We start from the raw sequence: 23,710 nt of genomic DNA, 5'->3' as shown, positions 1-23,710 counted from the left end.
TTATTTTTCCCTCCCTATTCTCCAATCCCCATCAACTTGTTTTTTTTTTCTTCTGGAGCTCAAGCAGGATTCCATGTCTAGCCACTTACAGCTTGGCTTTGTGATAGAATCTGGCAAGGGATAAGTTATAAGGACCAATCTGACATAGTGGTTATCAGACTCGAAACTGGGAGCGTGGGTTCTAGTCTTGCCTTGGGCACAAAGCCAACTGGATGACCTTGGACAAATCACTTTCTCTCAGCCCTAGGAAGGCGGCAATGGCAAACCACTTCTGAAAAATCTTGCCAAGAAAACTGCAGAGACTTGTTCAGCCGCTCTCTTTAGAATCAGACATGATTGAGCAGGAAGGGGGAAAAAATCATTGGAACCAAGAAGACCATGTAATTGTGGCCAATATAGCTCATTGTAGTTGTTGCAGTGGAGAAGAGGAAATTAGCTGCTCCAGATTAATAGGAATTTATTTGCCCTGTTTTTCAAGATACTGCAACTGGTGATTTGGCTTCTAAGGGAGCAGTGAGAGATTCTATTTACAGGCTTCTGCCCATCAAGAAAGAGTCAATGAGGCTAATTAATGAGTCAGTTAAGTAAACATAAAACAGAACTCCATGAGGGAATTAAAATATGCAATAAAGAACATGTTTGGACCTGTATAACCAGCCTATTAAAACTTTACATGAAACTTGAAAAGAGCCCTATCTAATTCACAGTTCTGTTCCCCACATTGCTAATCAAATGTGTTTTAGCAAATAAGGAATACCAGAGAAAAGAGCAAAAACTACATCTTGCTGCTGACTGGTCTGTAACCAAAATAAAGTTTTATTCTTGTTGTTGGACTAGATGCTTAGTTGTAGATGATGGGAGCTACAGCTTAAGCACAATTGGGCAATGTATAAAGGCCAACGCTGTAATATAAAACTTTGTTATACTTTACAAAGTAACACCATGTAGAGGAAAGTCTACATCCAAGAGAAATTTAAATGTAGATTTGATGCTGGGGAAAGAAAGTAGAAAAGGCTAAATGAATTCTAATCTTTATTTCAAAAGGATACAAAGAATCGGGAGTCGAATCCTGACTAAGCTGAACTAAAGATAAGTAACTTTTTAAAAACTAGATCAGTTAATTCAGCGGGGCTCAAACTGAAACAAATCTGAAGTAGGAAATCATGAATCCAGGAGAGGTAAAGAGACCAAAGAGCAGAGACCAATTGTTAAACTAAAGAGGAGCTAGAATTAAAAAAAAAAAGATTAGGTAAAACCATCAGTTATTAACCATCAATTAATTCTACAAAATTTAGAGGCCAGTGTGCTCATATTTTAATGCTAAAAAGGGCAATAGAGTATGGGCATACAATTTCACTTTGTAAGAAAAAACTTAAAACCTCTATGCTCTGTAGGATGGAGGCAGTTCCTATTTGTGAATTGGGTAAGCAGGAAAGCAGTTAATTGGTAAGTCTGAACTAGCATATTGAAGCCCCTGATAAAGAAGGGCGAAGAAATAAAATACCTGAGTTCCTGGCGCTCCTTCATCCAATCCTGCAGCACCTGCTGGGATTCGGAATCTTGAAACATCTTTTCAGGAACAAGAACCAAAAAGTTAGTGAACCCTGTAATCCTCTCTCAAAACTCACTAAATTAGCTGCTTAGAACCAAATTTCACCTTCCCCTGAAGCTCATTCGTCCCTCAGGCCCCATTTATTTTGAGTTAACTGGCTTGAGAGCAACTGACTGCGATTCTGTTTTAGGTATTCCCTGGCCTACGTTCCTCAGGGGATACATCTTTTCCACGCTGGTTCCATCAATAATTTGGGACCTTCCCCCTTCCGTTCCTAGCAACCAAGCAGCATCGTGATATCCTACCTGCATTCGCTCCAGCAATCCAGTTAAGGCTTGTAGCCAAGTGAGTGCTTGGGAGTACTGCTCTGTGTTGACCATTTTCGTCTCTGTTTCTAACTCAGGAACTATGGCGCCTGTCCGCCAGCCATGCCTCAGCATCAAGTCCTGAGGCAGAGAGACATAATGGATAAGATGTATAGGATCACAAGAGACATTACACACTGAACTAATCCCACTCTTTCCCCAGGGCTGGGAAGAAAATCTAAAAGACCCAACTTCCACCCAACCCTCTCTTCATGTCCCAGGGGATTATGCCCAAAACTCTCACCGCCAGGTCGCTGTAGAGATGGTCGCCAAAATAGAGCACCTTGGATCCACGCCAGCCTGTGAGCCGGAGGAAGTCAAAAAGGTTGCCCTAAGATTGTAGTTAGAAATGTTGCATTAGAATGATGAGAAGAATTGCATGGATAAAAGACCAACATTCATAGACAGTATTTGATATCACAGAGGAAAAAGGGAAGGTTCTTCACATCTTGCAGGTACAGAAAAACTAGATCCACACTGTCTCTGGGACTCAAGAGACCTCTGAGCAAATTATCATATAACACCCAATCCCCCTTTTGCCTTTTCTCTCACTTAGTTGTCCAACCTTGGCCAAGTCTCCATCCTCAAACTTAAATAACCAGATCCAAGCAAGAGCCGGCAGCTGTTCTTATTTCTGTCACTCCACCCTCTGTCCCAGACAGAGATGGTAGGTAGACTAGAAGTTTGGAAAGAAGCACATCAGTAGCAGGAGGAGGTCCATGACTCCAGGAAGGTGGCACCTTTCTTGAAAAGTAGGTCACAACAGATGCCCAGAACTGCAACTCCGGAAACATGTCCTCATGTGCTTCTTCTCTCATACTCACAGGGCAAATCTCAAAGGCGATTTGAAAAATGATTCTGCTTGGGTTAATTGGGGGTTATGCCCTTTTGGTACAGCTACTAGAGAAGAAATTCCTCCTTCATCTCATTAAATCTCTGACTTACTTTCCTTCCAAAGTTCACCAAGAAGTTCAAAAGGGCTGAGAAGGTTGAAGGTGGATAATTAGTAATTTAGCAGGAGAAACCATCAAGTACCAGCAGCAATCTTCATTTTTTTATGCTGATGGGAGTTAACCACGCTCAAGGATCAAGGTATTAAAATCATATTGCATGTATTACCTTGCTTCCTCAAAAACACAGACCATCTAATGTCAATGTTCCCTACCTGTTTATACACTTGTCCTTTCTCCAGCTTATTTATTTTGTCCCACTGCAGATCTCCATTGCTATCCAGTCGCCGGAAAGGCCTGGAAGGAAAAATGAGTATCAGTTGGAGAGGCTGCCAGGAAGGTCTTCTGCTTTCCACTATACAAGGGGAGGGCAGCACAGGAGTCCCAACATCTGACTCCAAAATCCACAGTTATGTTTCTCACACATAGGCACATATTCTTTAATGCAGACTAGGGAATTCTGGGAGTTGAAATGCACAGGCCTTAAAGTTGCCAAGTTTGTGAAACACCCATTATATACTCTTTTGACGTATCTAGAGGTTTGAAAAGACATTTTAAGTAAGTCTTGCATAGAGAATTTAAAAAAAAACCTACGTAATGGCCAAACCCCTACATAATGGCCGGTAATGTAAATTTACATCAGGAAAGGAAATCAGGATATACAGAGTTCAAGTATAGTTCATTGCAGCCTCTCTCATACAGTCAGCAATTGTTAATTCAAATTTCCTATTTCTACTTTTTATTGTTCCACAGAAAATGAAACAGATGATGATTGAAGGTAGGGAGACAAAAAAAATCTAAAAAAGAAAAAAAGACAAAGGAAGTGCTAGAATATAGAAGTTAAAATATACTCTGCAGGAGAACAGAAAAAAAATCCTCTCCAACGACCAGCAAATGAAATGCTGCAACCAAAGAACTCTGCCAATAGTCCGAGGCAGGATATTTTGCTTTCATGTTCTTAAAGGAACAACTCCCTCATTTTTAGCCTGAGTAGTTTTCATAGTGCTTTCAGGCCTGAGCTATAATCTACTCAGAGCACTCCCCCCAAGCCACATATTATCAGTACACAACATGCGCTAATCCATCTACTCTCCACAGAAATTGAGCAACAGCGGCAGGACTGAGAAAAACACTACCTTTTTGCAATATTGCAGGCACAGACCATGCCTTGAAAAAAAACCTGGGGAAGTTCTGAAAACTGTAGCAAGCATGATAGTGACACAGTGACATTACTAGCAGGATTGAAAAGTCAATCTTCTGTCTGCCTTTTTAAAATGCGTTAGGGGAGAACTAAATTTCTAGCATGTTTTTTTTCTATGTACAGCTGTGTTTCTGCAGCGCAATCTTCAGGGGCTCTAAATACTGCAAAACAAGGGGTCAAGGAGACTAAACATGGCCCACAAATTGCTGGCTTGAGTATAATTCATCAGAATGTATGTGCAGCAGTGTGCCAATTCCATAAACTAGAAAGGTATCAAATGCCCTCAGGACGTGCATTACCTCATCCCCATATAGAAACCAACACGCAACACTCACTTGACACAGTCATTGAAGAAATGAGGCTTGTCTGCCTGGACTATGACCACATCAAAGAAGTCTCGCCAATCCTTGCCCACCATATAGCGCATTCCTTTGTCACTAGGGGAAACAGGGAGAAAAAGGAAGAGAATTAGGAGGGGATAGTGGTACCAAAAGAACAGAGTAGGAAAAAACTGTGAAACAAGAATCTCTCCAACAATCATGCTGGTTAGAGGATTCTGGGAATTTAAGTCTATAGAGCTTAAAGTTCCCAAGGTTCAGAAATGCTGATTTAAGCTCACTAGAGCTGGCAATAAGATGCCAGAGAGTGTTGTGCTATCAGTGGCACCTCAAAATGTTCCCCATCTAGATTAAATTAAAATGTTACTTAAATAATTAAATTAAAACAGATGTAGAGGTTATGTATTTTCACTTGTGGAAAGAGTTGAAGGAAACCTCAGGAAATCTGTCAATACTTGACACTGTAGCTATTGTTTATTGTTATTTATTATTATTGCTTGGTCCCTGCACCATTCTGATAATACCTCTTCCACCTGAAAAAAATAATCAACCATTGTTCAGTGGGCTCTCACAGCCAAGGATGGAGCAGGGAAAGGCCTCAATTTCAGAAGAAGAATGAATAAAACGTTAGTGGGTTAAACCCACTGATTTCCCACATAACAGAGAGTGGCAATTATTTGGAGATTTTATTCTCCCATCTCATATTGTTCAATGAGGTGCTGTGAGTAGCTAAGAAAAAAAAGAAGAGAGAAATGGGATATTTTAAAGGGAAGGTATGATATGTTCAGGATAATGGTTAATTAGTTAATCAAACATATATGTTCTCCTAGTGCTGTTGTGGGGATAAAAAGGAATGCCATATAAACAATCTTGAGCTCTCGAATGAAAGGCAGAACTGATTTTTATTTATCAAATTTGGGTACTGCCCATCACACTCTTCATATGATATATTTAGTATACACACTTGCTATATACTCTGGAGCATACAGCAAAAGGCATAAAAACATTAAAAACATAAAAATACAAAACATTGATAAAAAAGGAGCCAGGTAAATGAATATAATGAATGTAAACCTAATAATTAAATAAGGAAAAGAAACTTGCATCCAGATAAAAAAAAAGTTGGAATGCAATTCCAATTCACCAGTTGAACTAAAGCTAAAGTTAAGTGCTTGGAAAAAACGTTAAGTCTCTGGTAACTTCAGAAAAATAAAAATGATCCCAAATGACCCAGAAGTATTTTAGAGCCCAGGCATGCTTAAACTCACACAAAGCTGAAGGGGCTGTTGGTGATGAGGAAGAGTTTCTTGCCATTTTTGGCCAAACGGTGCAGCACAGCGTAGGTTTCATCCCCATGCAGGATATATTGCTCTGGAAGAAGGAAGAGGAACAGACGCCTTTAAGAATTACGAACAATCCTCGGCTTATGACCATTTGTTCAGTGACCATTTGAAATTACGACAGCATTAAAAAAAATGGAGCTGTGACCCATGCCTAATGTTACAGTCATTGAAGCATCCCCAGTGTCGTGTAATCAAAAATTGGGTGTTTGGCAGCCCACACGTTCTTTTGACCACAAGGATGCTGCTATTCCCCCCTCCACCTGCCTATCTCCCTCCATCTGTACATTTTTGGCCACTTTGCAGTGGCACTTGATGGAGGCAGCACCACAACTGGTGCTGAAGTAAGGGCCCAGGGCCTTCACCAGTCTCAGCCAGATGCCATCACTCCTAGGCCTCTGCTTCGGTCCAGCCGCTGTTGCCACTGAGAAAGGCAGCCTCAAGCTCCAGAGTGTGGCCAGCCATGCCAGCAGCATTGTGCAAAGTCCCATCATTGCCCCCTTGCCCCATCAGCACAGGGGCAGTGCTAGATCTGAAGCAGAGATCTGGGGGCAAGGGCAGCTGGCTGAGACTGCTGAAAGCTCTGGGCTTCTTCTTCAGCACCAGCTCCAATGCGGCCACTGATGAGTGCCCTTGAGCAGGGTGACAAAATGGGCATAGATCCAGGGGGTGGGGGAAGGGAGGTAGCAGCGCCCCTGCAGTCATAAGTGCTGCTGGGCTGGTAGGGCAGTTGAGGCTTCCTGGGGTACAGTGGCTTCATGCCACACTGCTGAGCTGAGCTGGGATGGCTAAGGTTTCCAGGAGTGGCTGCAGCATTGTACTGCACTGTAGCACCTCCTCAACTCATACATGGCCTGCACGTAGTTTTCCAGGGCCTCCCCCACCCTGAGGAACCCCTGAACTCCTTACCTAGAATTCTCTTTTCTTAACTCATGGTTCTCGCTTAACAATGTCAGCTGAGAAAGCTAGGATTACAGTCACTAAGTGATGCAGTAAAACGACAGCTTGCTTTTCAACCTCATTGCTTAGGAACCAAAATTCTGGTCCCAACTGCTATCGCTAAATCAACGACTTAACTACCTGTATGCCATAAGGGCAGAGTTGTGGGCTCATCACTAACAGCCTCTTTCCTTGCTTTTCCTATATCACACTGTTTCTCAACCTTGGCCATTTTCAGCTGTGCAAACTTCAACTCCTAGAATATCCCAGCCAGCATAGGCTTAGAAATACTGGTATAGTAGATAGATACTCACCCAAATCTTGCATAATCCACTTATACATAAAACCTTTAATATGAACATCCCGGATGGCATCCTGTGGAAATGATGAAAGAAAAAAAGAAATGGAATTCCAGGAATAAATGTTAACATTATAGGCCCTGATATTTCTATCTCTGGGCTGCATTTCAAATGCAATAAGTTTCAGTGAGTAGAGAGACCACATCAGTGTTATGATGCCTTCAGTCTCGCCTCTGCTTTTTATTTCTTTGTTATGCTCTAAAGAATAAACCAGAAAAAATACTCAAGGTTGGTGATCTGATCTCTCTTTAAAAATTAAAAAACTTTAAATAGCAGTAATGATTGTGTGATTGTGGTTTGGATAACCAGTAGATAATTGTGGCATGATGGAGTGAAACTAACTCTTTGCCATAACTCTGCTTTGTGGATAATGATCAAATATATCCTTTTTAAATTTATTTGCTCTTGGTATTTCTATACATGTTCCATCAACAACAACAAAAGTAACTGGGTAATTCATAAGTAATAATTAAAACCACAAAGTAAAATATTAAAATAGATATATCCTTTAAAGTAATTAAAACTAATTTAAATTAATTTAAAAAATAAAACTAAAAAGATAATTGGTTGCCCTCTACCCTCTTTGGAACAGCTTTATAGCTCCCTCTGCCTTAAGAAAGTTCAAAACATTCTCAAAGATCCATCTCATCTTGGGAACCCTTTTTTTGTACTATTACCATCTGGCAGACGGTACAGAATAATAAAAACAAGGGCAAATAGGCTGAAAAACAGCTTCTATCCCAGGGCAGTCGCTCTATTGAATTCTACTGTATAGTGCAGTAATGGTGCAGTGTTGGGGGTTTTCGGTTCAATGTGTGGAGGGTGAAGGATATGTGTTTGTGTTTATTTTCTTGATCATGGTCATGATGTGCAATGAAGATGGTGTTTGATTTTGTTGTATGAGGTGCAATGACAATAAAGTAAACTAAACTAAAAAAAACAACATCAGAATATGACAATAGTACCAAAACATCCAGACAAATACAACCTGAGAAAGAACTGAAAGCAAAAGGCTAGGAAAAGAAACCTTCGTGTGTCCTTGTGGAACAAAACATTAAGCAACTTGTATTTGTATGTTTTGCACATATGCAAATAGCAGCCTGTGGGACAACTGAGAAAGGATCATTTGATCTGAAAAAACCTACAAGGCTGTTTCTAATCATTTAAAAATATGTAGGAAAAAAGGCATTATAGAGTTTAGCCAAATTTGTTTTCTTGCATTAGCCTTGTAATGATTAAGAAGTCGGATTTTAATCTTGAAGTTGCAGCAAAATTCTTTATTTGTTGCAAAAAGAAAAGGCCATGTCTTTAGATATGTTTAAAATGCAGAAAACCTTATCTGGTTCAGTTGTCTCTATTTCCTCTCTCCCTCATTATTGTTTATTCCTTCCTCAATTCCTTTCAAAGTATATGAGGTTAAATTTTCAGTCTGGTTTGGGGTTGGTGGAGAATAAGTGAGGCTACCAACACACACACACAGAGTAGAACAGGATATGTGCTCCAGTTGACCCTGTTCTCTCTTTCCTTAAACTATTCAAGCATTGCATGTAACCTGATCTTGTTTCTCCCCCCCACCCCCTCACACACACAGGTTAAATGATAACCTCTCAATGTTAAACTTCAGAAGTGCCAATTCACATTTCTCTGGTGGTAGACTAAGGTTCTTCTGCAGGTGGGAGAGAGAGCTGAAGAAAAGGGCAGGAGCAGAAAATATTGGATCAACATTATTTACGAGAGTGCCAATTCTGACCTCTTGCCTCCAGAGAGGCAGAGTGCCAGAACAGATGGTTTTTCCAGTCTTTAACTTTCAAAAAAACAACATGCTGAAAACATAAGCTGAGGGGCCCTCAATACGTGCGCCTTGGAGCAGTTGGGTTTACAGATAAGCCTTCCTGGCAGCTTCAGAGGCAGCACGTCCCAAGTCCTCCTCTAGCTCAGGACAGCCTGTTCCTTTCTGGTGAGGTACGTCACAACCTTCTAGAATAAAGCTCTACTTAAAAACAGAATTGGGAACCAACAGAACTAATGCAGGTCTTTAGAACTCCAGACCCTAAAATCTTGTCATTTTGCTGTAGGACAAATCACACAGGACACTATGTCCTGCAAAACCTCCCAGAAATAATTGCCAGACTTCCACCCCCATTCAGAACTGGGAAGAAAATACACAACTACCAGCCAACAGACTTCCTCCTCCTCCTCCTCCTCCTAACTTTCAACACAGAAGTTCTCCTAGACAAACAAGAGTGAAAAGGGAGAAGTTGGCCAAGGCGGGTTAAGAACATACCGTAACATCTTTGTAGAGATGGATGGGGTCGTAATCAATATCATTGCTGATGAAAAAGTCATTGGCTACAGCCAGGAGTGTCATTTCTGGCAGAGAGAAGATGTCCATGAATTGTTTAACAGCAGGGCCCTGGAAGGAAAAGAGAAAGAAGGCAAGGATTACAAATTATTATTAGACCATTAGGCCCTTCCTTTTTAAAGTAAGAAAAGACTAGAATGCTTTCTGGTCTTCATTCATTTAGCGTTAGTCTGATCTTCATTCATTTAGTCTGAAGAATGTATGTAGAAATTAATGGTTACTCAGTTCAACCCCTCTGACTTTTTAGCAAAAGCACATACACATCATTAACCTCCAAAAAGCAGAATTAAGAAAGTCAACATTCAGATTGTTCCAAAACAATCTGGAATTTGGACAAAGATAGATTAGATGGAAAGTGCAGAGAGAGAGAGAGAAAGAGAGATTAGATATAGGTTATTAAGAAGGAAAGTGACTAGCAACTTGCATAGAATAAATGAGAACTGAAAACAGCTAAGTTAAAAGCAGAGCTGATAATCATGGTGAAATGAAGAACTGTGAGTAGGCCCGTTTTTGGCAATTCCTCCCCAGAAAATGTGAGGACTTAAGATTCCCCACAAATGCTCCAGACAGTTGCTTCTTGGGAGGAGGCCACAAAACTGTGGTTCAGAGCTTTGGGGGATGAGGAAAAACCAACTTCACTTAAGCCACCGTCAGCACCTTTTGAAGGACACTAGATTTGCATACTTCCTTTTCTAATCATACTACTTTTTGCCTGTTAGAAATCATTAGATCCATAGGTTTTATGGAACCAGATGAGTTTCCCTCAAACTTAGCAAAATAAGTTTAAATTTAAGAACTTAAAATTATTTTGGAATTAACAGCAAAAAGATGATTAGAATAGAATAGATAGAATAGAATTCTTTATTGGCCAAGTGTGATTGGACACAAGGAATTTGTTTTGGTGCATACTAAAACTTTGATTTTAGAAAGTTAGAAAAGAACTTAGGGTCTAAATTAGTTGAAATAAGATTTTGGAATTAATTATAAAGAATCCTTCCCATGCAAAAATGCTTTTGCTTTGAATTAAAAAAAAAACTTTAAAAATTGGACACTAGAAGGAATCAAAAGAAACTAAAGATTACAATTAAAGGAGAAGAACATTTAAATTTGATGTACTAATACAGAATGGAGCAAAATACCTTAACATTGGACATACTGGAGGATATTTTGGAACAATGGAACATGAAGGTAATTTTAAGAATGTTTGCTTCTATAGATAAGACTTTGTTGAGAGATGTTATCAAAGAACAAGTTTTATTGGACAGGATAAGACTAATCTGAAAGTGGATTTGACAGTCTACAAGAACGATATGGAAAAAATGCTGTACCGGGTATACAAATAAGATGTTGTTTTTTAAGTTATTAAAATTGTTTATTGTTTTCTTTTTCTTAACGATACTCTTCTTTTCTTCCTTTTCTATTTTTTTCTGCACTATTTTTTCTTTTTTTATAGTTTGTAACAGGTTTTTTTACTTTTTAATTAAAATATTATAAAAAAGAAAGGGGATTGACACTAAAATTGCAGTGATATTACCAAAATTCAGAAAAGAGTAAGTGTGTTGAGGTCTGTTGTGCTGAGAGCTACTGATGGGAAAAAAGAAAAGAAGGGATAAGGCACAACAGCTTTGACTCACTTGCTTCATCTTACATTCAATATCTGGATCAATCCAAAGATTCTAGGTTTGGCTCTGCCTAACTATAAGCAATCCAGATTTCTAGAAAAGTTTGCTCTGGTTCAAAAGAATATTTTCCCCATTTCATGAACACCACTAATATGCAGATTAAATAAAGACACTCAGTCCAGCTATCATCCAATCACACAGCTTGTCTGGGAATGGAAACTAACACTTTTAGACAGCTCTGGGAATTTTACCTTTCCATAGAAGCCACTGGCTTGGTGCAAAGGAATATGATGGGTGCCATCATACATCTCCAGAACCTCATCATCTGGAACAGGTTTCAAGCCTCTGCACAAGATTTTACAAAAGAGGACAGAGTTGCTTAGAATTACAATAACGGAATATTTTTAAGTTAGATCAGTGTTTCTCAATCTTGACAGCTCGAAATGCGTGGATTTTAACTCCCAGAATTCCCGAGCCAGAATTCTGGGAATTGAAGTCCACACATTTTCAAGCTGCCAAGGCTGAGAGACACTGAGTTAGAACATAACAATATCTTATTAAAATATTCTTGTGACGGTATTACAATAGGCATCAGACATTTTGCAACTCAGTATAATTCTTGGGTCGCATGAAATGAAGTGTGAGCTATAGAAGGACAAGAACTTTCACAGGCATAATAAAATACTCTCCAATGCAGACATATAACAGTTAAGTTCAATTCTGACCCAACATGTTGTCATTAGGCCAACCAGTTTGAAAATTAGAAGCCAGAACATTACAGGAATGCTTCTAGCCCACTTCATGCAGAACAGGAAATTCTTCTTTCCCTTGCCTTGTTTGACAGTGGTTGAGATCAGGTATTTATTACTGCTAAATACTCTCAGTGTAAGCCAGGCAAGGAAGAAACATAAGCATTTCCCAAGGCCAATTGTAAATTTGCAAATCATGAATAGCCCGAAGCTAGGGTAGGGTCTGAACTTGGCCAGCCCAGCCATTTGGAAAACAACATGATGAATACCTACCGATACACAGTACCCAACTGAATATAGTGGAATGCATCTATCTTCATGAGCAGGCCCTAGAGGGGACAGGGAAAAGTGGAGTTAGTATCTACACAGAAACCTTAGGATTCCTAAACCTTGCAAATATATTTTCTAAATGTTTTCAGGTGATTAGCTCACATTCAACAATATTGTCCCTTGGGTTCTATACTGGCAGCCATAAAGAAAAAAAAGGGGAACATTACTTTTCTGTCCTAAGCTTACGTGGGTCCCTCAACAGATGACTTACATATCAGTTATTCAGAAAAGTAGCTCCTGGATAATAAAGGCAGTAATATTTACATGACTTAAGACTGTAATCCTGTGGCACTTGGGTTGGATATTTTGAATATTCTTACATTTGTGCAAACAGCCTCCAAAGTACTATAGAATGTAAGATCCTCTGACCACCTTATTCCAGGAAATAAATCTGCACCAGATTTGAGCTTCATGAATTTATTCCTTCCTATTGGTTCACATGGCGATTCCCAACCCCTCCACCTCTGATAGTCTGCCATTTTGGACCCTCGAATTAAAGGTTTCTGGAGAGTTCATAGAAAAAGCAAGCAACCACACAAAGACCTCCGACCTTCTAGACAAATTTGCTAACCCCCCAGAAACATAAATGACAAACTCTCTCTCACCTTTGCAATGTCATAATGTAAGCCCCGAATAGCAAAGTTAGGCCAATATTCATACTTCAGGATGCCCTTTGGATACTGATGTGATAAAACAAAGAGAAGTATGTCAACATGTGCAATCTTCTAAGGAATTTAAGTTAACCATTTTTCTTGAAATTGACATAGTAAACTGCTTGGAATCATTGGATACAGTTTTATCAGGCATATAATCGCTGGCTTTCAAAATCAAACCATGAACAGAGTGATAGGGAAATTGAGAATATGCATAAAGAATCAAGCAAGGCAACAAAGAGGCAACCATTTGGGATCTCTTCTCTCACTGTAAAGGACATGGAAGAAGTACTGTACATTTAAGGAGGAAAAGCCCCTTTAAGCATAGTCAAAAATCCCAGCTGATTCAGCTTCTCATTATCTGAACATTCTTTTTGACATAAAAACCAGAACCTTAAAACACAAATGACCAGTTTACATGTGGACATGTAAATATTGGTCTCTTCTATCACGTCTATCCAGGCCCTAATGTATTCAAGCTACTTTCCTTTACATACTTTCTAACTTTATTTACTAGTGCAAGGAGAACGATAATGACTATTTGCCACTAAGCTCAATTTGAGAGCTGTCATTCAGTATAGCTCTTAGTTCTACTTATAGTAAGAATCTGGTCATTTTCTTAGCATTGAAGATAATTACGCATATTTGAGTTCCACTGTTTATTTTTGCTTCTACAAGAAAGTAATTCTTTAAGCAATTCTTATGTGAAACTGGCTAGTAGTTGTCCTATTTGGAAAATGTGGTTTTTAAAAACAAGTATTACTCTTCATCAGCTGTAATCTCAGGAATAATAAACGTCTGAGATTTTACAAAAGGAATATAATTTGCCTATAATGGCTAAATGCCAACAAGTACAACTACAGGTAGTTCTGGATTAACAATCACTTGTTCAGTGACCATTCAAAGTTGCGACAGCACTGAATGAGTAATGGTTACATCTGGTTCCAGCATTCCCAGCATCCATGCGATCCTGTGATCATGAACTGGCATTTAGCAACTGGCTTGCATGTATGGATGGTCTCCCCACCCACTCAACCTCCCCAAGTCCCTCTGCACTTTTGCTGCATCAACCCAACCTCCCCAGCACTCTCTCCCAATTGGCAGGAGCTCATGCCATACCTTCACACCATGTGCTAACTCCTTGCTCTCTCTCCCACCCAGCTACAAACATTTACTTGCCTGCTTAACCTGCTTGCAAGCCAGCTGGAACTTGCAATTTTCTACCAGAATCTCCACTGGCAGGAAGTTCCGAGGAGGTGCTCGCTTAATGAATCACAATTTTTACTTAACCAAGACAACAGGCACTGTAGGGATTACCTATATATTGCTTGCTGTCTTTATTGTTTGCTCTTGATCCCTCCACAGCCCTAGAGGCATTGAGCATACTGAAGAAGGATTTAATGAGTTTAACACTTACTGCAATTGTCATTTATAGAAAGAAATTTGAACAATACGCAAGAAAGAATTAGAAGTATCCTATACTACCCAGTTAAGAGTGCCACTTTGAAGCATCAGGCTGGATACCATGAGGCTGTGAGTCTAGCTTTATTACAAGCCTTGATCTTGGACTAGTACCTCTCTCTCAGTCTTAGGAAGAAGTCAAGGCAAAGGCACTTCCAAAATCTTGCCAAGAAAACTGCAGGGACTTATGGAGGCAGTTGCCAGCTGTCAAAGCCCACCCACCTCAATACACACAAAAACCCAATTAATGATTTCAAGTTTTATGGAATTTCAGACATGTTGCATGTGATTAAGAAGCTCAGATGATTGTCTTCCTTTTATGCTGGAAATTTAATAAATTTAAAGGAAGTTCAGTGCTCATGTTATGGATGAATGAAAACTGTCAATTGTCAGCCTTTCAATTAGTTATATTTGAAAAGACAAGACCAGACCAGACAGTACAATTCCACATATTAAGATTATATTCACTGTCTAAAAATGGAATAGTAGCAATGAAATTGAAAACTGTAGGATAATTCTGAAACTTGATTAACCTGATATTTTAATTAAAAATGGATTCTTCCCTATTTACGTTCATTTATTTGTATGGTATTATGTAATAGCCCTTTTACTTATATTTGTTTTTATTACCACCTTTTTTATTCTAGTTAGTTGAGGTTTTCTTTTGCTTTAACTTATTTTTATTATGTAGGATTTATTGTAAAATATGCAGCTTATTATATAATTACTGTATAATCTAGATACTTGTTATTGTTGTATTAATATTACATATAATTTTTATAATTATAATTATATAAATATAATGCTTCTAAAACTGAGTTTAAAACTTTGTTAAAAAGTTGCTTCCCATTTGCCCAATTACTAAGCCAAGGACACCAGAATCCTAATTGCTTTGATATTTTGTCAACAAGAAGAAAACAACCCCAGGTCAGGTTGTACCTTATATTGCTCCACCAGGATGTCCCTGGCAGTGTTGTAGATGCGGGAGTGGAGCGCAGGGGAGTACAATGCCAGGGTGTAGTCATAATCAAAGCCGTAGACACCGATGGTTTTCAGTGAAATCTCATTGTTGGCGTAAATGGTTGAAGGGTTCAGAAGGTTGCAGACACCAGGTGGGAGCAAATCTAAATCAAGAAAGAGAAGCATGGAGGACAAGCTGTGATGACATAATGGTTGCTACAAGCCAGTTTGGTTAAGGCTTTGTAGAAAATAAGGAAGATGATCTTGACTAAGTTATACAAGCTCCATTGCCAAAGTGAGAAAGGTAAAACCTATTTGAAATCCACAACAACCAGATAACATTTGGAAGTGACTCGGGCTTCTCCTAATTCATTCAACTGTAAGAGGGAGTGAGCAACATAATAAAGTCAGACTGGCATGATTCTGCTAATATAGCCAATCTCAATTAAAAAGTGGTTTTAGTCTTCCTGTGGAGTTGATTTCCTGGTCTGGACTGCCTAGCAAGGCTATTATCAATCTGGCAAGAGAGCTTGCATACCTCCATCAAGGTTGTCTTCCTTGTTCTTCTTGGATCTGAATCAGAAAATAAAGAGGTTGTGAATTTTAGCATGGAAGCTGGCAGAGTGACCTTAGACCAGTTGTGCTCTCATCCCAACCCTCCTCTCAAGATTATTGTTGTGGGAAACCCGAATTATACAGAAAAAGATGGGATACAAAGCAATCCATCAAAGAAATCTTCCACACAGATAGTCATCAGGTACTACCTCTTACAATGTACTAAAAGAGTTCTAAGAGGAAGGTGGGGGCAGAGATTAAGATGGGTTAAAGGTCTGGACTTGGTACTTTACTTCTCTGTGAAGCAGGAAACTAAGAAAAAGGAATTCAGAGATTGTGAGAGGATTGGTGAAGCTGAAACTCCAGGCCTGCCTTGATTGCATTGACTGGAATGCTTTTGAAGATGCCTCTAGATGAGATCACAGATACTGTAATATTATATGTCAGCTTCTGCGAAGACTTATGTGTACCGACAAGGAACCTGCAAATATATAGTAACAATAAACCTTGGTTCACAGCTAAACTTAAGCAGCTATGTTGTTCCAAAGAGGAAGCCTACAGAAAAGGTGACAGAATGCTATACAATCAGGCCAGAAACATATTAACAAGAGTGATCAGAGCAGCAAAAAGAAGCTACCCTGAAAAGTTAAGGAATCAGTTCTCAACAAATGAACCAGCAAACATGTGGAAAACTCTTAAAAACGTCACTGGCTTCAGCAAACCTCCTTCCCAGGCAGAAGGAAATCAGCAACTAGCAGATGACCTGAATGTGTTAATATGGCTCTGCATTACATCCTACAACACCTTGAATCTCCAAATACCTACGCAAGGGTCCTCTTTGTAGACTTCAGATCAGCATTCAATACCATCATTCCAGACACATTTCTAACTAAACTAAACCAGCTAGCGGCACCTGAATACACTTGTAAAGGGATCATAAGCTTCCTAACAGACAGGAAGCAGCAGGTGAAGCTAGGCAGAATCACATCCGATACCTGCACAATCAGCACAGGGGCCCCCAAGACTGTGTGTTTTCTCCACTTTTTTCTCCCTATATACCAATGACTGCATCTCAAACGATCCATCTGTTAAAATACTGAAGTTTGCAGATGATGCAACAGTGATTGGTCTCATTCGAGACAACGACGAATCTGCATACAGACAGGATATTGTACAACTTGCCTCGTGGTGTAACCGAACAATCTGGAACTGAACACACTCAAAACCGTAGAAATGGTGGTAGACTTTAGAAGAAACCCTCCTATACCTCTTATAATACTAGACAACACAGTATCAACAGTAGAGACCTTCCAATTTTTAGGTTCTATCATATCACAAGAGCTAAAATGGACACCTAACATCAAAAACATCCTCAAAAAAGCACAACAAAGAATGTTCTTTCTGCACCAACTCAGAAAGCTCAAACTGCCCAAGGAGCTGCTGATACAGTTCTTCAGAGGAATTATTGAGTCTGTCATCTGCACCTCTATAACTGTCTGGTTTGGTTCTGCAACCCAAAAGAACAGACACAGGCTTCAGAGGATAATTAGGACTGCAGAAAAAACAATTACTACCAACCTGCCTTCAATCAAGGACCCGTATACTGCACGAGTCAAAAAGAGGGCTGTGAAAATATTTACAGACCCCTCATATCCCGGACATAAACTGTTAAAACTGCTTCCCTCAAAACGACGCTATAGAGCATTGAGCACCAGAACAACTAGACACAAGGACAGTTTTTCCCCGAAAGCCATCACTCTGCTAAACAAATAATTCCCTCAACACTGTCCAACTATTTACAAAGTCTGCAAAGTTTGCACTACTATTACTATTAATCTTCTCATCACTCCTTATCACCCATCCCCTCCCACTTGTGACTGTATGACTGTAACTTTGTCACTTGTATACTTACCATTTATATTGACTGTTTCCTAGTATGATTTGATTGCTTATCGTACCCTATGACTACCATTAAGTGTCGTATCTAATGATTTTCGACTCTTGACAAATGTATCTTTTCTTTTATGTATACTGAGAGTATTTACACCAAGACAAATTCCTTGTGTGTCCAATTACACTTGGCCAATAAATGTATTCTATTCTATCCTATTCTATCCTAATATCCTATCCTATCCTATTCTAATCTAAAGAGGGCATCTCATTTCTATCACCAAAAAGGGAGACATCAAAGCAATCAGAGGTATTTTTTTAAAATTCATTTTCAACTCATTTCAATCTTGTCAAGTAGTTCCTCTTCCATAATCTTTTACATATAATCTCTATAGAGGCAGACACTCTTAAAATTAACTTTTGGGCCCATTGTTTAAACAATATGCCCAGTGTTAAGGTATTTTGCCCCATTCTATGTTAGTAAGTCAAATGTAAGTATTCTTTAATTGTAATCATTAGTTCCTTCTATTTCCCTCTATGGTCTAATTTTTTAAGTATTATCTTATGCTATTTTTTTAAAATTCAAAATAAAAAAAGAATTCCCATGGAAACATTTCTTTATAATTAATTCTAAAATCTCATTTCAAATTTATTTGGATCCTTAGTCCATTTCTAACATTATAAAATCCAGCTTTTAATCGCCCCTCTGCTATTTATTCAAAATATGTTTTAAATCCTTAACCTTGTATTAAAATACGTTTCGCTAAGGACTGAAGGAAACTTGCCTGGTTCTATAAAACCTGTTGATCCAAGATTCTTAATAGCTATTAGCAATGATTTGTTGATATAATTAGAAAAAAGTACACGAACTCAGTGTTCTTTCAAAGGTGCTAACTGTGGATTGAGCAAGATGGCTATTCCCTCATCTCCCAGAGTTCTAAAGCTGCCAGATTCTGCTGTAATGAGGAGCAACTGTTTGGAGTACTTGTGGGTGATTCTCAAGTCCTCTCCTTGTCTGGAGAAGAATTGTAAAGAACTGGTCTACTCATTGGCTCACCCACTGTGACTGTCAACTCCACTTTTTACGGTGCTGTTTTCAGTCTGTTATTTCTTCCTTGGAAGTCATAAACTCTGAATTCTCATTCAAGCACCTACGCCCCACTCTTCTTCAAAGGAGCTCAGGAAGCCAGAGAAAACAAGTTGAATATAGACATTACATTTGCCAAAGGCATCTGTAGCCAAGACCCAATTTACTTATTTTTTTTTAATCGTCTGCCCAAATAAATGGACTCAGAATGGGTTACAATATGTTAGACATCATTTTAAAATCCCACCAGAATAATAAAGGATCTCCCAAGATGGATGCCAATTAATGCTAGGCTAAAGGGTTTGAAGGCTTGATGAAATGAAATGGTTTCCATTATGATCTAAATCCTATGAGGGAAGAATCATAGGATTTAATCTTTATAATCTTAAATTAATTCTGATTTTAATATTAATTTTACTGATTATCTTGTATACTTCCCAGAGCCACTCTCTGAGGGAGTTAGGTGGTTAAGAAATAGAAAATATAAATATAAAATAAATATGAGGCATTGCAAATTATGCTTTAAAGTAATTGCTGTTTATCAACATCCCATTCTAAACATTTTGTAAAGTATACTAAAACTCAGTGTATATGGCAGCAATTCAGCAATGTCTCAATCCAGGGTCATCCTGTATCACTGCCAAGGAGGAAAATGGGAATGCCAACAACAACAATATTGCATGGTACATTATGTTGTGGTAAATAGAAGTCTATCCTCAAACACTTCAAGAATATTCAGAGAGTCACCCAGGATCCTTCTAGATATTTTGGACTATATACCTGCCATAACTCCTGGCCACTGATCATGCTGCTTTGGGTTTATAGAGCTTTAGTCCAAAATATCAGCAAGTAGTCAGGCTTCCTACACTTGGTTTACTCTTCCAGTCTTTCTCCACCTGCATTTTGTTTTTAATTAATATGCTTAATTTTTGTAAGACTAGTTGCTTGTCTTAATGGGGATATACATAATGTGTTTTTCTTGTTTAAAATAGCAAGGTTCATAGTTCCCCAAACATTTATCAACAAATTTTGAACCTGCTCAATTATACAACCATGCCCCTGCCTTTGTGGCCCTCAACCATCAATTTTTTAAAAAAACAAATTTTATTAACTTTACAGAACACACAGACTATCAAGGCATAATAACATAAAAGATCTTTCTGGAAAAACCAGTAGGACATACAAAATATTTCCAAATTGTAATATGTATATTTACGTTATCTGCTCAACTTCATATCTTATCCCAATTTCTCCTTTTCATTCTATTATCCAGATTATATTTCTTACTAATTAAATTTTTTTGCCTTTCAAAAAACAATACACAAACATACAAGACATAAAACATAAAAAACATCATTTCTGAAAGCTGCTTGATCCCAGGTTAAAACTCTTCGCACAGACGCAAATTCAAAAATCATATTTACTTTATATATCATTCCATATCTTATTACCATTTTCAATTTTCTATATAGCTTCTTCCCTCTTTTATCTTTCTTAGTTTTATTTTATTTATCTTATCTCAATACAATTCATAATACTTATCATTCTTTGTCTGTTCTTTTCCAGTTATCCATCCATCTTTTCTCTTTAAATATACTTCTCCTGTACACTGATTGGAGTAACGTCTTTGACTCTTTCCCCTAACTTAATAATGCTTAATATAACACTTACATTATATTGGGATTCTGATTAGTACATTCTAAAATTACACAATAAATTTTATAAGAAAAACAAGTACACTACAATTACAAAATAAAAGCATATAACCCACCATAGATACCATTAAAAAGCTAATCATATATATTAATACACATTTTACTCTAAATACACATACAAAAACACACTCTTATGTACCTTCCAGAATCCCTTTTTCAATTAAATTTACCCATTGTCTCTAAATAGATTTTGTTTCTTTAAGTCTTGCTTCCCACCATTAAGGTTTTTCATCCCCTCCTTTCTCTCTTGTTTATTTTTCTCCTTGCCTTTTTTACCCCATTGTCTCTCCTCCTCCCTTTTCTTCTTCTGCTTACCCCCTTTCTGTTGTTTTCTAACCTTGTATCTACCTTTCATCTCATTTTTCTCTTTTTGGATTGCTTTCTCAAACCTTAAAATCCCCTTTTTCTTTTCCTCTTCCTCCTCCCCCCCAAAGAAAACCCATTGTTCATCCAAGATGGCTTCTTCTTCTTCTTTATTCCAGTCATCCTGCTGCGTAGTCAGTTTTTCATAAGTGCATACCGCCATTTCTAGAAATTGAAAAAGAGTGCCCAAAGTATCTTTTGCATCTTGCTCTTCTTTTTTATATTTTTGATATTGAATTTTTAGTTCATCCAGAAGCAATGCCATCATGAAGAGAAAAACTTCTTCAAAAACAACCACCCAAGTGTTTTTAATCAAGAATAATTCCAAAAAATTCCAGAGTCACTAAAAGATCCAAATAAACTATTTCTTTTAATACTTTTTTTTCCTTCTTCTCTTTCTCTTTCTCGGGTTACTGATTGATCAAAAAGTTCCCATTGAAGTATATCTTTCTTTAAAGTTCTAGGCAATCTCCTCCTTTTTCAAGCTCTGCTCCAAAAAATTTTTTTTCCTCTCCCCCCACTTACAACAGCAATTTCCCTTTAAACGCTCAGAAATCCATACCTCAAATACGGGTTTTCCAAATTCTGAAGTTGTTAAATCCAAAGTCCAAAAATCCTTTATCTCATAACTTTCAAGTTGAATTACCTTCAGTGCCCAAATATATTTTCCAAGTCTCCGTCTGCTATTTCTATGGGGTGGGAGAGTGAATAAAAAAAGTTTTCCTTTGACAGCTTTCTCCACTGCTTTTCTCTTCTTAGGGATACAATGTATCTTTCAGGCAATTCAAGCAATTCCGTTCCAGGGTTTTAAAGGTTGTTATTTTCCCGGCTCAGCCAACACTTTCACTTCTGATTCTTCTTTCTCCTTCTTCCTCCAGCACAATCTTTTCCAGCTGCCGGTTTCTTTGTGGCGGCCATTGCTGACTGCCGCTCCACCGCCTTGAGAAAAGGAGGTTAAGCTGGGTGAGGAGGGGGTCTGCGACACCTCCAAACCCCTTCCCAGATCCTCCCTATCTTCGGCTGCCTCTACAGGGCAGCCTTATCTTCCAGACCCATCAGGATCCGAGGCACCAAGACGGCTAGCGCAACAGGGATCGCGCACAGTCGCGAATCCCCGCCGCCGAAGCCTGGCAAACCGGAAGGAACCATCAATTTTTTTAAATGCTGCCCTTGCTGGTTTTACAAGTTACCTATCTGTCCCCAAGCACATTTATATCACCTTTCTGACTATATAATCATCAGCAATCACTCTGAGTTCTTTTCTGCAAAGAACGTTTACAAAAAAAAGATGCAAAGAAATGTTGAATTAGAACGTTTTTTCCTTTGTTTTTTATAAAATCAAGTCATGACCAGAAAGAAAATTGGATATTTCTGTTGGAAGAAAATATCCTTCTGGGTTCAGCTCCAAGTGGGGAAAAAGACACTGGAAACATGGAAGCTGTTTGGAATTTGAGCTTGTATTTTGATTGGTTGTCAGACTTCCATGGGGCCATGCAGGGGCAACTCTGTGTCCTGAGTCCCAGGCTTGGTTGAGCCTTGCTGGATGATGATGTAATGAAAAGGATTTGGGATTCCTATTATGAGTCTGCCTGAAGGAGGAAGAACTTTGTTATGTAGAATAGACTGGCCCAGGCCTTAATTAGAAAGGTGGGGGGCTGAGTTTCTGCCTCTCTGAGTTTCTACTTCTCTTTTACGGGAAATATTCTGCCTTTTTAATATATCCTAAAATATTTAATTTCTTTAGGAGAGGGGTGGGTTTTAACTTCCAACATTTCTAATTAGCTTTCCTACAAAATAGGCTAGCATTTAATATATACATACACCTTCTCATCATTTCTCATCCAATAATTTATTATGAAATTTATTTTTTGATATATTTGATAGCTAGAAATCATCACTGCTGTAGAGCTTTATCATAATCCTTGAATTTGTTTTGAGTACACAGCTACATTTTCTGAAAACATACAAAATTATATGACCTTCATCAATTGCAGCTGGTCTTCTCCTAACTAAGTAAAACAACCAGATGCCATGCATATGCAGAAATATCACAATGGCTCTTTAATAGATCTGAGCTATCTATAAATCAATAATGTGAAATTGTGATCAATGCACTCCCTTTGTAAATAATAATATTATTAATATCTATAAATGTTCAAAAATATTAACTTCTCCCAATTTTCAAGAACAACGACAACAACAAAAGAGTTCTTTGGAAACAACATTTCTATTTCTTTTGGAATTAAGGAACAGATTAAAAATAAACGTGCAAATACATGAATATGTAGCCTAACAGGTTTAGACAGTTATGTATGTATAGAACTGGTCACATAACTTTTAAAAAAATGGGAAAATTGTTTATGATCAAAACTACAAAAGACTGACTTTTTAAAATGGTGGGTATACAAAAGTGAAAATAAAAGGATTTTTAATTTAGTAGGACAACAATTATTTCTTTACACAACATAGAACATATCTTTTGTTGGGAGAAGTCTACTACTAACTTTCAATGGCAATAGCCAAAATGCAATGTTTGTTGCTTTATTTATTTAAAAATTGACATATAGGTTCATTTCTCCTGGAATATTGGATTGTTTGAAGAAAAAACAGGTACTTGCTCAAATTATTTTCTTCTCTACTAGTTCTCAGGCTTAATATATTAAAGATGAATGGAACAGGAATTAATCTTTGTTTCCCTAATATTGGACTTTGAGTCCTTATTTCTTCTAAATTTTTATTTTTCCTTCCTGGAACATTCTCCTCCCCTTACTTCAGAACTTGCTTGAAAATTCTTGCTTCTTCCCACAAACTGGATAGTCTTTGCTGGAATCAGAATCCAATTTTAGTCTAATTTATCAAGGCATCCTTTTCAAGGATGAGCTACCTAAACAACATCAATGACACCAGACTACTAACATA

The 23,710-nt window shown here is 38.1% G+C and overlaps 1 protein-coding gene across 1 annotated transcript in view; it reads right to left on the bottom strand.

Moving 5' to 3' along the window:
* LOC113443453 (5'-nucleotidase domain-containing protein 2-like) overlaps nucleotides 1–23,710 on the bottom strand; it is a 35,393-nt gene that overhangs the window by 10,545 nt on the left and 1,138 nt on the right. Inside the window, exons 2-14 of the mRNA XM_087923193.1 lie at nucleotides 21,639–21,801; nucleotides 15,161–15,345; nucleotides 12,713–12,787; nucleotides 12,051–12,106; nucleotides 11,280–11,373; nucleotides 9,329–9,457; nucleotides 7,000–7,060; nucleotides 5,675–5,777; nucleotides 4,404–4,505; nucleotides 3,083–3,164; nucleotides 2,162–2,248; nucleotides 1,858–1,998; nucleotides 1,505–1,569 (exon numbers count right to left, since the gene is read on the bottom strand). Coding sequence (XP_087779319.1) covers nucleotides 1,505–1,569; nucleotides 1,858–1,998; nucleotides 2,162–2,248; nucleotides 3,083–3,164; nucleotides 4,404–4,505; nucleotides 5,675–5,777; nucleotides 7,000–7,060; nucleotides 9,329–9,457; nucleotides 11,280–11,373; nucleotides 12,051–12,106; nucleotides 12,713–12,787; nucleotides 15,161–15,345; nucleotides 21,639–21,801 — 1,343 coding nt within the window. The remainder of the gene's footprint in view (nucleotides 1–1,504; nucleotides 1,570–1,857; nucleotides 1,999–2,161; nucleotides 2,249–3,082; nucleotides 3,165–4,403; nucleotides 4,506–5,674; nucleotides 5,778–6,999; nucleotides 7,061–9,328; nucleotides 9,458–11,279; nucleotides 11,374–12,050; nucleotides 12,107–12,712; nucleotides 12,788–15,160; nucleotides 15,346–21,638; nucleotides 21,802–23,710) is intronic.

This window comes from Pseudonaja textilis, chromosome 2 (assembly GCF_049901715.1).
Source record: "Pseudonaja textilis isolate UNSWEBS1 chromosome 2, rPseTex1.2, whole genome shotgun sequence".
NCBI lineage: Eukaryota > Metazoa > Chordata > Lepidosauria > Squamata > Elapidae > Pseudonaja > Pseudonaja textilis.
This window is presented reverse-complemented; position numbering and strand designations above follow the sequence as displayed.